Source organism: Puntigrus tetrazona, chromosome 8 (genome assembly GCF_018831695.1).
Source record: "Puntigrus tetrazona isolate hp1 chromosome 8, ASM1883169v1, whole genome shotgun sequence".
NCBI lineage: Eukaryota > Metazoa > Chordata > Actinopteri > Cypriniformes > Cyprinidae > Puntigrus > Puntigrus tetrazona.
This window is the reverse complement of record NC_056706.1, coordinates 6,050,388-6,067,572: the sequence shown is the minus strand read 5'-3', so window position 1 is coordinate 6,067,572 and position 17,185 is coordinate 6,050,388. Positions and strand designations below refer to the sequence as shown.

At 36.2% G+C, this 17,185-nt stretch overlaps 1 protein-coding gene and 1 pseudogene across 2 annotated transcripts in view; both read left to right on the top strand.

Moving 5' to 3' along the window:
• The window catches only part of phf19 (PHD finger protein 19), a 28,344-nt gene extending 24,039 nt beyond the window's left edge, over nt 1–4,305 (top strand). For both annotated transcript variants that reach the window (XM_043247956.1, XM_043247955.1), the window contains exon 15: nt 1,835–4,305. In XM_043247956.1, the coding sequence (XP_043103891.1) occupies nt 1,835–2,168 (334 nt within the window). In that variant the 3' untranslated portion in view covers nt 2,169–4,305. The remainder of the gene's footprint in view (nt 1–1,834) is intronic.
• A 1,896-nt stretch (nt 4,306–6,201) lies between these two features.
• Nucleotides 6,202–17,185, top strand: part of LOC122351069 — an 89,775-nt pseudogene continuing 78,791 nt past the window's right edge.

Genomic DNA, 17,185 nt, shown 5'->3' with positions numbered 1-17,185 from the left:
GGCAATTCTCTAACATCTCATTTACATCTACTTGAGATTCAAAACTATTATTGGGAAAATGATGACTGATTTTCTTTCAGTGTGAACTATTTTTTGTACACTTTGGTTCCTTCTCTAGTCTCTTGACATTTCTTTTAGCCTCCCTGACAAAGCTTTATTTTCATTGAGAAATACTACTGACGCTGTTGTTTTTGTTGAGTCACTGCTATAAGTCACTATTCTTTAGAAGCTCATCATCTTCCTGCTAGTCATGCCCACTGTCCCACAGGCCAGATACTCATACAGTTAGTAAGTTCTTACACCGAGGCCTGTATTTTTGTTTTATTTTGTCACCCGCTGTGTTTAGGCCTGGAGAAACCACGACCAAAGAAAGCAAAGGTTTGTGTATAGAACATGCAGTTGGATGGAGACTCTACCAAACGGCCCCACTTGCGCTTTGATATCTTTCCCATAGTTTGTCTTATTTATTTTAGGATGTGAACACTCATTAGTATTCTTGCAATGCTCCTAAGGGTGTTTGGAAAGAGGCGGAGAGAGAGGGTGGAGGAAAATAAACACAACTTGGATTTTCTCGACTGGAAAAGTTGTGAGGGTCGACAGATCCCTGTCCCCTACTGTGCATCCTCGTTGTGGGCTAGATCAAACACTTCACAAACACATATCTGCTTTCTGTGCTCGGCTTTCATGTACTAATTCAGTTTAGCTTTACATCCCATTTTAGCAGCTGTAATGATTTCTGAAATGAAGGTTCTCAGCACCGGATTTTGATATCTTGCTGTGATTTCCCATGTTACACATGCCCTTGGGCAGAAATGTGTGGTCATTATGGGGTTTATGCAGATTGGAAACTCCCCAGAAGATTTGCAGCATGAGAAAAAAAAATACCTAGAGGTCCAGTTCTGCTGCATGACCTTTAAAATGCCATAACGCCCACAGAGACAAGGGAAAGGGGACGCGAATGGCTAGGAAGTAAAATTCAGTGTTAAACAGGGACATCTTGTGGTAGACAGTATTAGTGCATCTATAAAATTTCTTTAAAGATTCAAAATAGATTTGTAGCATAAAGAAATTCATACTAAGCTATTTGTTTGTAAGGCTAGAATATCAGGACATCTTTAGCTTCCATTTCTAATGTCAGAACTGTTTACAGCTATGATAAATTTATTGAATGTTTGGTCAGTAAGTGTCTTTGAAAGTCTGTTATGCTCACCAAGGAAGCAGTTATTTGTTTAAAAACACAGTAAAGAACATAATATTTGTGAAATATTTTTGCAACCTAAAATAACGATTTTAATGAATTTTAAAATGTAATAAAATGAATTTTCTGCTGCCATTATTCTGTGTAAATTAGTTCATCAATCACTCTAATATGCTGCTAAATATCTTTGTTGAAACTGATAAATTTTTTAAAAAATCTTTGATAAATCTTAAGTCAATTGGACGTGTGACTTCTGATTAAAGTTATTCATTTTGTTTCACACATAAAAAAATATATATATAAAAATATATAAATATATGTATATTTACAGACCCTAATTAATAAAGGTTGTTTGTTTATTTCTTTTTTTATTCACTTTCCACGAAATTATAATTTAAAATATACGCTCTTTTTAAAATAAAAGTCTATAGCAGGCTATATACAGTAATTGATAAGCATGTACTCCATTATGAACACAGGCAGGCTTGATTTTGAGTTGATTACAGGATTGTATTGTGAAGATATAATTTTCCCCAACTCTGCAAATTGGTTTTATGACCAGAAAGTTGCTTTTAGAATATTTGAAAAACAAAAAGAGTTAAAGGCCAGTTCTTATGCTTTTTATACTCTTTACAGGAAAAATGTGGGCAGTCGGAAGAGGAAGTTGCCCTCCTCTAATTACACCGTGCTGGCCACAAAAAGAGAGATGGTGGAGCGTGAGCTGAGCCCCATCAGCATGCCCGGAGAAGAGAGTAACGTCATGATGGAGAACAGCATCGACAGCCACACCTTTGAGAGCATCAGCGAGGACGATTCCTCACTTTCTCACCTCAAGTCTTCTATCACCAGCTATTTTGGGGCGGCCGGTCGGCTCACCTGCGGGGAGAAGTATCAGGTTCTGGCTCGCAGGATCACACCTGAAGGCAAGGTGCAGTATTTGGTGGAGTGGGAAGGAACTACACCTTACTGAATATCACAGAACAGAGGTGTGGAACAGATGGGCTGCGAAGGAGGGTGTCACGCGGTTCCTCCCATAGTTTACTCTCTGTTTCGCTTATTTGACAGTCATAGTTTCAGAGTTCTAGTTTTGTTTTCATTGTTTTCCACAAACCACATTTAGCGCTTTCTCTGATATTCTGGTCTTCTCACATGCGAGACGTTAAAGTCTTTTTGTTTTTCTTGAAGTCATTTGCAGTGTCTTTTTGGGGCACTTTAAACATCACAAATATGATCGAGTCTAGTAACATACTAACCTTACACAGTATAACATCATTTTTAGGTAGCAGATAAAGGACAGTATTATACGACATGAAGTCATATCAGTTTAGTTTTGGGGTTAAAACAGTTTAAAAGTATTCGTCCCATGAATTTCATTTCCTATTCTTAAGAGGTTTACTGTTCATCCAAAAACAAAAACTTGCTAAAAAAGTTAGTCTCTGTCAGGCAATCTAAGAGGCCAAGATATAAATGGGTTTGTTTCTGGAAGAATGTGCTCACTAATGGATCCTATGTAGTGAATGGGTGGGTGCTGTTAGAATGAAGTCCAAACATCTAAAAAAAAATCACAAAAATCCACAAGTAATCAACAGCACTCCAGTTGATCAGTTAATGTCTTGTGAAGCACAAAACTGTGTTTGTAAGAAAAGATATATATATATCTTCAGACCTCTAGTCCTCTGTGCATAATATTGCTTCCTCCAGTGTCTGATTCAGGAGAGAAATATGCATAGATCAAGCGATGTTTACAAGCAAAAACAGTCCTAAATATTTTGGTGTATTTCGATGTGAGAAGGCAAAAAGGGATGGACTTTTTCAATTTGAAATGCCTGGATTTGTTTTTTTGTTTCACTTCACAAGATGTTAATCGATGGACTGAAGTGGTGTGATGTTTTTATTAGCTTTTTAGACTCTCTTTCTGACGGCACCCATTCACTGCCTTGGTGAGCAAGTGATGCAATGCTAAATTTATCCTGTTATGTCGTGAAGAAGAACCAAACTCATCTAAATCTTGGATGGTCTGCGGGTGAATACGTTTTCATTTTATTACAAATTTTCATTTCAAAGCAAATTATTCCTTTAAAGTACATTTATCAGTATTTCTTCAGAAGGAATATATAGCGATTTGTACGCAATTATTTGTTCACCTAAGATTAACAGTGCAGCGGTACTTTTTAGCTACGTTCAAATATTAGCACTTTCGTTGTTTCCTGTTCAACCGTAATTTTTGAATTTGTTCTAGGTGATTATATAACCAAAGTGATGCAAATACTGTCTTGAGTATTTTTCTGTTATATGCTTTTGTATGCTCTGGCATGTCAGATTGGATAAACAAGACCTGCTTTGAGAAAGCAGAATGATCTGAAAGGGGAAAGTGATCATTTGCATTGAATTAGCAATAAAACCTAGGCTCTTATCAACATTTGCCCACATATTAATATCAAATCATCTCCAAAGAGTGGCGTTATGTTTGAGATCGATCTGGAAGTGATTGGATTGACTGGAAAATTGAAGGTTATGTGAAGTTTCAAAGCTGTTAGGTTCTATAATTTGACTTCATTTAGTTTTATAGCACACAACATTATAAATATACTTTATTATTTACATGTATATAATTGGATATAAGATTAGCCCCATTTTATTATTGCACTATTAACATGTTTTATCAGCTATGCAAGCTATTATTGGATAAATTGACCTATATTTTCTAATTGATTTTAAAGGAAAAATGTATAAAAAGATATTTCAAATATTTAGTTTTTACTTTTATAATATTTCCCCAAAGGAAAAGCATTTGTGAAATTGAAATTTGTCAACAAAACGCAATGTTTTTGCATGTCAACTCGCTCACATTTCAAGAGACGTTTTATATTGTGGTCACAAGCTTACCAAGGTTTAAAAGACAAACAACTTATTGCATTTGTACAAGATTAAAACTAAGCGGTTTATAATGCTTTTATGACAAATTTTCTACGCAGGACCCTCAAAGCCGTACGTGGTAAACATGTGGGTTTTTTTGTAACAGTGTTCAAGCATGTTAAATGTGCAAACTTGCATGTGTCATTATTCATTCATTCCTGTTTGAGACCATTAAAACAGTTTGTCGGCAATAACAGTGTCTCTCCTGTATCTGAACAAACATTTTCACAGGTTTCTTGATATTATTTATAATGCGCAATTAATACAGTCACAAATCATACATGCAAATGCAAGCGCAGTAGCTTATGATTAACTGGACTTTCTACATTTTATGTAAGAGAATGTTTCAAATGTGCAGAAAATTACAGGTTAAAAGAAACATGTATGTCTTGCATAGAACATATATATATCCAGAAACCTCATGGAGTCATGCATTTTTACACATCTAGTGGCAAAAGATTGTTAATAATATGAATTAAATAAGGCTGACATTCCTTACTTTTCTAGAACGTCCAGTAACATAACTCATGAGTCAAGCTTTCCATCCAATGTGATTTTGCCTCTCATCTAAACTTGCACGCCTACTCAACAAACGTAACGTTACGCGACTTAACCATAGACATCAATACCTAGACGTCTCATTGGCCGCTGGACCGCGCGTCGACGACGACGCCATGTTGGTCCGGGCAACTCTGCTTGACTCACATCGGGCCAGAACAAAACGTACCTGACACATCGGCAGCTTTGAGGACCTGTGGATCTTTCCTAGGTAAGACTGAACAGTTATTTATGGTTGTTTTTTGGTCGTCGTGTTGCCAGCCCAAGACGATTAATAACGCGATATTTCTAGTTGGCCGTGAAAGCTGAAAGTTTAAATGAATCGTTACTCAGTTTATATCATAAAGTGAATTGCCCTATGAGCACAATATGTAACTAAAGCAGCCCTCTTTAATTTCACTACGCGTTTAGTTATTCATCACTGGATTATAAAGATTATTGGTAGCTTATCATAAAACTACTGATTATGCATTTTTCCTTTTCAGCCAGTTGAAAACAGGACCACACAAGCCTTAAGGAAATCTGAAGAAAGTCAGTTCTCTGCATTTCCAAGAGACAAGACCTCCACAGCCTGATGTTGTTTTAGTCCCAGAGTGACCCCGATCATATTCAAACTTTTCTCACACAAAAACTGAATAATGTACAGCCTAGAAAGGAAAAAACACTAACTCCTTAGTGAGCGAAGCTGCTATATCGTGACAAAATCGTTGATGTCCATCTTGATGTTGTTATTAATGAAAAATTGTGCTTGGGTGAGTGTAATTTTGCATTGGATATCAAAATGCCAAGCTTTGTCAAGTTGTTACCACAGACCTTATTTTGTTCGTTAATTTAACAGAATATAGGAAGATCTTGAGGGAAGCAGTGGAGAATTGGTGAGGTTTAGACATCACAACTAAACCACTCTAGGACTGAAAACTGAATAACATGTCCTTGATATATAATTCTCTGAATCAATTTCTACTCATATATTTAGGTTTTGCTCAAGGAACACATTAATTAAATACATTTTGGAATTGACAACCATACATTTTTGTGTGTTTTAGTCAGAGTTGGGCAAGGTACTTTTAAACTGTAATACATCATATTTTACTAGTTACGGTCTTTTAAAAGTAAATCGTTACATTACAATATTACTGTCTCTGAATCGTAATGCGTTACACTACTTTTGCATTACGTTTGAGTTACTTTCATTAAAATAATCTAAATCTAAATAGCTAAAATGTTTATTGCAGCTTTTTATAAATCTAGTATAATGCTGACATGGCATATAGTATGACCGTGTTGGTCTCCAAATCTGCAGTATAGTGTCATAGATACAGTGGAGACTTTTGGCACAATGCAGTAACAATGACTGTCAGAATTACAAAAGCGGACAAACATCAAAGGTACATTTTGGCAGACACCAAATGCAATAAAGCTAGAGCCAACCTTTTTTTTTATTTAGAATTTTTTTTTTTATTTAACATACACATAAGTATGAAATTATATATATAAAAAGAAATAATAGTGTAAATAAAAAAAACTAACAGCGGCAGTAGGCGGTGGCAAATCCCTGTCTTAATAAAGGAGTCATTAATAGATTCGTTCAGATTGATTCCTTCCGAAACAAAGCAGAATGGCTCACTGAATCATTGATTCGCTGTTCGTTTGAAAACACGGATTCATAGTGAAACTTTGGGATGTTTCTTTTGTACTGACAGTTTGTCTAATATGTTAGGTAACTTCTATGCAACCCATTTTGTCTTTCTATCAGCCAGTGATCATTCCGAAAGAAAACACGCAGTGTTTGTTATAGTAACACATGCAACTTTCACTGGCATCTGACAGAACCGCGTTTATAATTCAGCGTTGCTTGTGAGGTTAGGTTATTTTAGCAAATAGTTTGCTCTGTAAATTGCTTAAACTTTATCATTCGACTGAATCTACACATGCATTTGATGTGTTCGTGCTCGTCCACGTCTTTGAATGAGAAGTCTATGACCCTGTTCAGGGGCTGCTAAAGTTACATTTTAAAACCAGCTTAATAATAAATAGTAAATGGAGAACCACATTATGTCGAACTATGTGTCGTTGTAACGAGTATAATATTTAAAAAAAAAATCAGTAATGCGATATATTACTGCGTTACAGCCAAAAGTAACATTACTGTAATTGCGTTACTTTTATAATACGTTACTCCCAACACCGCGGTTTAAAGTCTTGCCCGGATAAACATGGCGGCCGCGTGGACGTAACACAGCAGCTGCTCAAAGTGGCCAATGAAGCGTCCAAGTATTTATATATCCATGGCCTTAACGTTATGTTTTAAGAGGAAACAAGTGAAAAAGGACATATCTCATTTTTTGCGACACGTGATTTAAAACGATCGTTGAGTAATTTTATATTCTCCAGGAGCCCGCCAATTTCAAAACATCTGTTCAAATCACTAGCGTTTTTCAGGCTAGATTCTTCTTTTTTCCCAGGTTTGTGGACAGATTAGTTGCTTTCTTCCCAGAGAGTTTAATCCGTTAATTTAATTATGGTATTACATGACGTGTCCCCTTCACTCTCGGTGACCCGCACGCGCGTCTCAAGAAAGCGGGTCAACAATCTGCACGCACGAACGGCGTCATTCCGTTTACATTACCCGAAAGTTGATCCCGATGCCACATTTAGTCATTATGAGGCGTCCGTCAGGTGTGCCAATGTCCTAAAGCGTTGCGTGTTGAAAACTGCACGCAGACAGCATGTTTAGTGATCCTAACACTATGTCAACATACATCACCCGCTGTCAGCACCAGGGCTGGATGAGGGTCACCGGTAAGTACATTATCTCTTTTAGGCATAAACGGGTTCAATTTCTGTATATTATGAATGCGTTTGGCTTATATGAATATGTTTACTGTTATTATTATTTTGAGCACAACGAGTAGGTGGCGACTGGACACATTTTTAGATTTTTGTATTTATTATAAAACTTATAAAACACACTAAATATACTAAAGCATTTATTGACTTTCTTCATGTGTAGTTGCCACACCTTATGGTCATTAAACATCATGTTATGCGCTTTTCGGAAAAGTATAGATAGAAATTATTGAGTAAAATATGTTAAATTGTCTGCAATTTATTAAGTACATCTACTCGTGATGTGAAACATTAACATCTAAATCTGAATGCATGATATATTGTTGATTATATATGATATATTGATGTTGTTTATGAAAAACAAATAGTTTGGTGGACATAATTCAGAATTAAATTGGGTTGTTGGAAACCGTTAGTAAATCCGGTGTCAAATCTTTTTTTAGTATGTTGCAAACAAGCAGACATCTTTCTTATATTTTTCATGTGGTTCAGGAAAATATCTCAGTGCCTTGCCCTTTGAATGATTTAATAATTAAATAGAAACAGTTCCAAATCTAATGGGTTCTTAGAGAATTTTATTTTCAAACTCAGCAAATTAACTTAAAGAAATGAAAGGCTCTCAAATTCAGTTAACCCAGCATTGTGCTTTTACACAAAACAACTGAATCTAGGCCGGACAGGAAAGACCGTCCATTCATAGAGCTGTATGCCAGTTGGCTTTGTGACCACTGGGTCACCTTCTGTTTTTAGCTGCTAAGAATTACACTCTTTGGGTCCTGCCATGATTGGTATTGATTAATTTCATCTTCCTCCTCTTCTTTTCTCATTAATCATGTTTGCCTGTTTTACAGACATGAAAGGTTCGTCAGTTCACTGGATATCTTGTGGAAAGCCACTTTCAGAACCAATCGGATGGCAGGTCAAATTTTGCTTGGTTGCAGAATGTCAGCTAGTTCTCCTGGACAAGAGAGAGGTATAAATACATCAAAATTAGATAATAGCATCATTAGTTTAGAAATAGGTAGCCTTATGGGTTTATCGGCTTCAATATATCTCCCTATTAATTGGACTGGTACCGAAAGCATTAAGGAGTCTATTGGCTGATATATGCATTACGTCTAGACTTCGTTACTGATATATAAACATGTATATATTTTTAGTTATAGAGATTTCAAAAATGTATGAGTTTGGATTCTTTTTGCCCAACCTTATATTTCATGGTACCCTTTGACCTCAAGGGGGCAGCACATATCAACAAGTTCATAGTAACAGGTTAGAGCGGAGAGGATGAGCTTTCTTTAGCGTACCAGACTCTTTCTTATAGGCCTCTGCACACAAACCCTCTAAATCTATGTATTTCTCTCACTTGTCTTTAGATCAGTCCGATGCTGTTCCGAGAGCGCCGTGCCGAATCATGCACTGTATGGCTCCTGAGACGCAGCACCAGTATTCCCGATGGAGTTCAGCTCCGTAAAAACCAGAGCACCCAAACCAGAAACGCCAGTGAGTAGGATCTGAAGCACATACTTGTATGCACCTGTTGCGATTCTTTTTTTTTTCTTTGGAAAGTGAAGAAACACTTTGATGAGCAATAACTCATAATAGCCTTTAAAGGTAATTAATAATAGCCTTTAAAGGTAATTAGGTGTCACTGGCAAAGTGAAAGATGAAAACAGTCGCTTATCTGTGCTACCCTTACAATGGAATCTTTCATCTTTTAGTATACTGTTGTTTTGTCATTTGCTGTGCTAAAGGTGGAAACAGTTTGTGTAAGTAAGGTTTAGCAGACTCGTTTTTTTCATTTATTTTTATTCGTACTGTGGGTTTTGCATCATTTGAACTTCAAAATGCCACTTGCATTCATTCAGACCCGTGAAATAGAGCATGATGGAACTCTCTGTAGACTGTTTTCCGTTTGTCTCGGACAGGCAGCAAACCAGTAATTTGCAGTGGGAGGCATAATTATGATGGTGTTACAGGACAGCTATTGTTTAGAATTGCCTAATAAGGACTCTGGTTCACAATGCTGTTGAATTTAGGGATGAGACACACTATGTGAGTGCGTGTTGTGTGAAAAGGTCAAAGAGAACTCTTGCATTAGCATCTATCTATCTATCTATCTATCTATCTATCTATCTATCTATCTATCTATCTATCTATCTATCTATCTATCTATCTATCTGTATGTCATTTTGTCTGTCTACTCATTCTTTTCTAGTTGCTATTAAAAAATAAGGTTTGAAAAAAATTTGAATTTAAAAAAATAAAGCATAAAAAGCAAGAGTGTCACATAAATGTCACATTCAGTACTGTTCAAAAGTTTGGGGTAGGTAAGATTTTTATTATCATTTTTGAAAGACGCCTTAAGGTGGTATTTATTTGACCAAAAATACAGTATATTGTGAAATTTTATTGTTTTAAAATATTGTTTTCTATTTTATTTTAATTTAAAAAATTGTCACATTCCTGAGATGGCAAAGCTGATTTCTTGTTTTTGTCAGTGTTGAAAATCATTGTGCTGCTTAATATTTTTGTGGAAACGGTAATCCTTTTTATCCTTCGATTATTAATACAGTTCAAAAGAAATAGAAATGTAAAATTATTTAATGGCACCTTTGATCAGTTAAATGCATCCTTGCTTCAAACCATTGAACTGTAGTGTGGGATCACGGGTAGACCTTAAACACAGACTGCTCTTCATATCTGGTAAAGACTCTTCTCTCTCGTGCAAGCTGTGGTGTCATTGCAGCTCAGCGCTGTGTTAATGCATGTGTCAGACTGGCAGCTTGTTGCTGATTCAGCAAATGTCTCTGTGCGTTTACTCTGCACACCCCCCGCAGAGACACACGTTTAACACCCCCCACACAGACACACACACCCTCCTGTGCATCATCAGCATCCTAATCTGTCATAGCTCTAAAAAGAAAGGCACTAGATATCCATATGTGGTTTGAAATCCGATTAAAATTGGATTTTTGGAAATGCCTTGCAGTCTGATCGGATTTCAAGTTTCAGGTTCTCCACTCATTTGGGATGTTAAGTCTGTGAAGTCTTAAAGTGCTGTAGTGTCTCAGCTCATATGTAGCATTAATTGTGTTTTGCATGATTTGCTTAAAACGAATGAGCAGTTTTGGATACAGTGAATTTGTTAATAGCTCAATAATGCCTTTCTTGGTTGCATTACTAGGAATTGAGGACGGTTGGGTATGAAAACTATTAATAAAAAAAATTCTGTTCTACAATTACTAACATTTTTGAACTCTAACTTTTAAAACATTTAAAATGCAGTTGCTTTTGTATCGTTTAATGATTTAGTGAAATAATTGATAAACCAGATATTACACAGATTATAGAAAGGCAGGAATGAGGACAAATCTTGAATATTTCTTAAATAATTTCCAGTGTTTTGTTTAAAAAAAGAGCATAGTGTCTGCATGCATGACAAAAATGAGGCAGTCATTTCTAACCAAAGTAATAAAATTTTAAAATTTTAATATTTAACTCTCATATGTTCACCTCATTGATATATTGTGAAATAATAATAATAATAATAATAATAATAATAATATCAATACTAATTCAGCTAGGCAACATTTTTCATTTTCATTTATTTTAACTTGGTGAATCATAAAACGCAATTAATAAATAACAATAAATATATAGACATTGAAAAGCTAACAAAAACACACAAGTTATTAAACAAAAAAAAATGAAAATGTGAAAAACTGAAACTTTAATACTTAACACTGCCTGTAAAATATATCTTGCTGATGGCAGAAAGAGAGAGGCACTCATAGAGAGAGAGAGAGAGAGAGAGAGAGAGAGAGAGAGAGAGGAAAAGCAAGTGTTCAAGATTTAAAAAAAACCCTGCTGTGTCTTTAAGAGCTCTGGCGCTTGTGTGGGAGTGAGTGGGGCCCAGAGAAGTGGCTCAGCCCAGCTCAGATCTGCCAGATGCAGCGCTCCAGCCAGAACGGAGCGCAGGCAGGCAGGCTGCACAGGAGGCAGCGCTCTTCTGGCGAACGGGTGACGAGGCAGAGAGAGAGTGTACCCTCCCTGTGAACCGTTGCTGTCTTCTCCTCCCTTGGCACCGAGAGCATGTCTGATTTTGCCTGTCTTTGAAGTTATGGAGTTGGACAACAAACTCGGGCTGGACGGCCACCATGGTAAGAGGAGAACTTGGATACACTTTTAACAAAGCGCATGAAGTGTTGAGAGCCAGATAGTGATGTGAGCTTGTGTATGTGGGGCTGTGAAACAGATTAGAGCAGGTTGCCAGGGCTTTTTGCAGTTTTTGTATTTTGTTGCGATGATAGAACAACTGTGATCTGTACTGAATGTGTGTAATTACGCACTAAAATGTGTCTTTATTCCTTAGGGAAGGGTTTAGAACATGTGTGTTGACATGAACAGATGAAAACACTGTAACATCAACAGATGTGTTCGCTCAGGTTGCTACTGTTACCTCAAAACAGGCTGAACCCTTGACATGCATTAAACCTTACCTGAAATTTGATCTACAGCAGGTCAAAGGTTCACGTTTGCACTGAAAACCATTACTTACACCGTACAAATTTACTTCATCGACTTTTTATTGTGCTCAAGAAGACTCTGGGTATTCATGTCAATGCTTTTAGTATCAAAACTAAGCAAAATTCAACCTTCAGCTCAGTTACTTAACATTTCATTGAATTGTAAATGAGTTCTGATAGAGTGCATTAAAATGTTGCCCCTCTGTTGCATTCAAAAAGATTTACACCGTTGTATCCAGGAATGAACTTGTGGTGCATTCTGGTTGTAGTTTTGTTGATTAATGTCTTTCTAAGGAGACTGCATTTCACTGTATTGAAGTATATAAAGTCATGCCGATGTGACAGTCATGTGGGCTTAGATGAACTTTAAAGGGATCTGTGTCATGGACCCTAAAGCAAACTTTCAGAGCATAGTTTTTCATTGTTTCAACTTGTTCGAGGCTTTTGAAAGACATAAAAAGGAGTTAGGCAATAAAATAAAATAATAATTAGGTATTCCACCAGATGATCACAGACAATACATGTAGGTATGTTTAAATGTTTTTTATGTTTAACTACTTCTGCTGGTTAAGCTCACTGTACACCTTACCTTAGTTTCATTCGTGGTTTGTATAGGCTATTTAGGAAGTGTTTTGTTGGTAATAACATTTTGTTGGCTCTGCCGTGTTCATCGCTTTAATTTTCACCAGGAGTCTGAAATCAAACAGAATTGTTCAGATATTCATCAGCATAACCCATGTGAGAGTTTTGCATTTCAACACACATTTAAACTCTTTTGAGTCAATGAATAATTAATTAAACGAGCTCGTTTGCAACGAGAGATCTGATTATTTATATCTGCTGTTTGACTTACATTTATTCGCTAGTTCTATTTAAAAAAACAACAAAAAACTTCAGTACAATGAAAAGCCAAGGAAACATCTGAAACATTTAGTGGAATGGAGGTTTTGTGTTTGTTGCTTCACTTTGGTTAGGAATATGTGGTTAAAAATCTTCCAGCAAATATTTGTTGGGCTCAGAGCAATCCTGCTTGTAACTTTGCTGAGGATTAAGCATCCCAGACATGGCCCTGAATGGTGACAATCTTTGTGAAGAGCATAATCCTTGTAGCATATCAAGATGGACATAATCTCCTTTAGTCAGATATTAGGACAAGCATTTATAATTTACTACATCTTGTTCCTGATGCCCCATCATGTGTTTTATGCCATATTTAGGCCTGTTGTTGTTTCATTTGGTCAGTGTCGCTGATGAATGTCTCTCCATTGTTACAGCAGAGCATCGGATTGTCCTGCTTTTGTTCGTGAAATATGATTGGCAGCATTCTGCTTTGGTCTTTTATCCATTTCATTTACTGGCATGAGGACTGGCTGTGTTCCAAACACACAATGAGAGTGATGTACTCAGTGATAGACATTTCTACTGTAACAAACAAGCTCTTCGTGTTCAGGGATGTATTGTTTATGTATATGATAACTTCTGTAAAACGTTTTCTCCTGTCCCGTCTTAATTTGTAGAGACATTTATAGTTAAAGTACTTGTAGGACAGCTCCCTTGAAAAGAGGCTGTGTTTCCAAAAGCACCAAAACCAAAAGTAGATCTTTGAAACCTGTAGTTTTTTTATGCTTTGCAACACTGACAAAGAAAAATGGAAAATAGGAAAGTGACTGGGAAACCTGTTTGGTAATACTAGCGGTGTGCTGAAGTTACACGCTTAAGGCCCCAATATACTTCAAAAGAACTACTATTTCGTTCTTCGTTTGATGGCAAAAAGAATTTCATAAAGGCTAATCGGTATGCTCTTTCTCGGCTGCTCGCATTATAGATTTAATAAAACAAAGGTTTATTTATTGTATACCTTTTAAATTCGAACTGCCGAAACTAACTCAAAATGATTTTATGATTTTATTCGAAATGACATAATTTCAGTTCATTCTTCGATTTCGTTTGAAGCATATCGGAGCCTTTAAGTTTTAAACTGCAGCTAGTGTATTAAATCTACCCCTTTTAGACGTTTACATACTGTTCAAAAGGTCGGGGTTAAGATTTAAGCCTAAAAGTCTTTATATGCACCCAGTCTGCATTTAATTGATCAAAATACATTAAAAGCAGTACTATTGTGAAAATAATTTAAAGGTAAAATGACAGTTGAATATATTTTAGAATGTAAAACCAAAGCTGAATTTCCAGCATCATTGCTCCAGTCTTCAGTGTCACTTGATCACTTAGAAATAGTTTTAATATGCAGATTTGATGCTTAAGAAGTATTTATTATTATATCAAAACAGTCGATGTTGTGCTGATTAAAATTCGTTCTGGATTCTTTGGTGAATAGAAAGTTCAAAAGTACTTATATTTAATTGTAAATGTCAGGAATGTAAATGTATCAATTCAAATTGGGACGTATGAAAGGCTGCAATGTGTTAAATTCGACCCCTTTCATGTCCCGAAGAACAGCGACGGTAGATCACAGATGTACTCTAAATTTCTTTTCATTAAAATGCATTACTCCAGGCTAGCATGGAAATATCCCTTAAAATTTCACAGTTATGCCTTGAGTAGGCTGGATGTTCAGGCTTTTTATCAGTTGTGGGAAATCCCAGTTTAGTCATAATTGATAATAGGGGGTAGTCAACTGGAGTCTTTATTCTGCCCGTAGACTGGGGAACAGCACTCCCCTAATTGCATAGTATTAAAGAATTAATTATTATTGAGATTTATCGGGAGAGAAGATGAAACAATAGAGTGCTCTCATAGCACCGAGGCTATATTTTAGGAGTACAGTGGATGCCTGTTTTATAGCAGGGTAAATCTCTTCAAGATACACTTTAATGGCTTAATATCAGCATTTGAAAGGGGATTAGACATCCAGCTATGAACTTAACAGAGTTAAATATGTTATCTGCCTCTATAGATATCTTATGCCACCAAAAAGTGATCTAATAGTTCTCGACAAAATCGTGTTTTAGCTCTGAAGTTCAGCACGCTTTAGAGTACGAGAATGTTTCTTGGCATTTTTATACCAAGAGTGTCACTGCCACTGGAATTGGTGCATGATAATGTAATAATTTTAGAATGAGCCATTGAACAAACCATATTGGTCAACCACTAATCTGAGTATGGGGGTGAGACATGTGTCCTTCTGTATCTGTGATGGTTACAGCCGCTGTTTACATTCTTCTCTCAATGAAAGTTCAAGTGACACAAAATTGACCTTTACCAAATCCTGAATGGCTCCCATTAAAGCAAAGGACATTTTGGAAAAGGGCAGCTGTAAAAATGTGTCAGAATCAGGAGTAGATGGGCGGAACAGGCTTTAATTCCTGGACCTGGATGATAAGGTCATTGTTAATGACTTGCAGAGATACTTTTGTGATGTTTTTGTCTTGTCATTAGAGATGTATGGCATACAGCTCTTCCCTCATCCATACTTAGCACCATTTCATAAACGATATTGAGTTTTCTTTGTTTATTTCAGATGTAAAGAGTCTTTGACATGCGAGCCGTCATAAATCCATGTGGGCATGTTGCATTTGAAGTCAGAATTCCTTTGAATGCGAACTTGGCCCAGCTGGTTGTCGTACATCCGACTGATTTTCTGACCTCACATGCTTGACAGAAGTGCCTTTGTGTCAGTAACAGCAGCTGTCCAAATCCCGGCTCTCTATCATTTTAGTAGGATGTTTAGACTAGAACTGTACGTCAAGACACTTGTCTGTTTGCTGAGTTCATTTTATGGTCACAACCATTGTTGGGAAAGCTACTTTGAAATGAGCTATTCATCAAGTTCAAGATGAAATATTTGCTTTTGTTTTCGGTTTGACATCAAATCTGAAATGAACGTATTTTTAGTTTTTGTTTAAGTAAAGTCTTTCTGTTCGTCAAGGAATCCTGAATAAACAAAAGCACTGTTCCCGTTATAAATATTAAGCAACACAACATTTATAAGATCAACATATTAGAATGATTTCTAAAGGATCATGTGACAATGAAGATTGTAGTAATGATGCTAAAAATTCAGCTTTGTATCGCAGAAAAAAAATTGTATTTTAAAATATAGTCACATAGAAAATGGTTATTTTAAATCGTCATAATGTTTCATAATATTACTGCATTTTTGTGATTTAGCAGATGCTTTTATCCAAAATACATACATAATTAAATAATAATAATAAAAATATATTGTGAGGATATTTTTATCTATTTGATAATAGTTTGCGACCAGGTGGCTAATTTTAGTTGTTGGGATTGTTGTTTTTGTTGACTTTGACGTTGTCGCATTACTTTTTTACTTTGTTTGCTCACAATGATACTAATAGCTAAAAGAGCAAATGTTACTGTACATGTGCCATGTACGAGCAGTCCAGCCTGTGTGACTTACATCATATATCTAGGCGTCCAGACGGCTTTCAGACACTGCTAAATTAATGTCCTTTATTGCCGTAGTGCAATATGAACCCTTGAGAGCGGGTTTTTAGGTGGCATGAAGTAAAGCAGATGCACATTGTGAGCTGAGCTTTTTATCTTCACTGAACCACAGATTGCTGAAGCGTTGTAACTGTTGCTAGGATGTCCGGTGGCCAGAGCTTTTATCTCCGTGGTAACATTGTTTAACCCATCCCCCTTTCTGCACATTAGATTGATGTGTGTTTCTCTTTTTAACTCATTTAAAAACGGATGTCACCCATGTTTTTTTTTTGCACAATCAGCAAACTCCATTCTGGGTGTCTGATTTTTAAGTTGCATAGATTATCCTGATTTGTTATTTGCTTGTTTGTTTTTGAAAGGAACATTTTAGGTTATTTACAAGTTACTGTGTGTGTGTGTGTGTGTGTGTGTGTGTGTGTGTGTGTGTGTGTGTGTGTGTGTGTGTGTATCAACATCATATCTGGCATCCAGATTGCCATAGTAAATATTTAGTCATCCCTCAGTCTGCAAATACCAACAGAAAATGTATTTATTCACAGTTGTAATGAAGCCTAGCAGTGATTAGCACATCAGCAGTCACGAATCCTCCTGAGACCAAGAAAATTAAGCATTTTTTTCATGTCATTACATTGTTCAGAGCATAAGAAAACAATAAAAAAAACATTTTTGAAAAATTATATTTTATTCATATTTTATTGTATGTCCT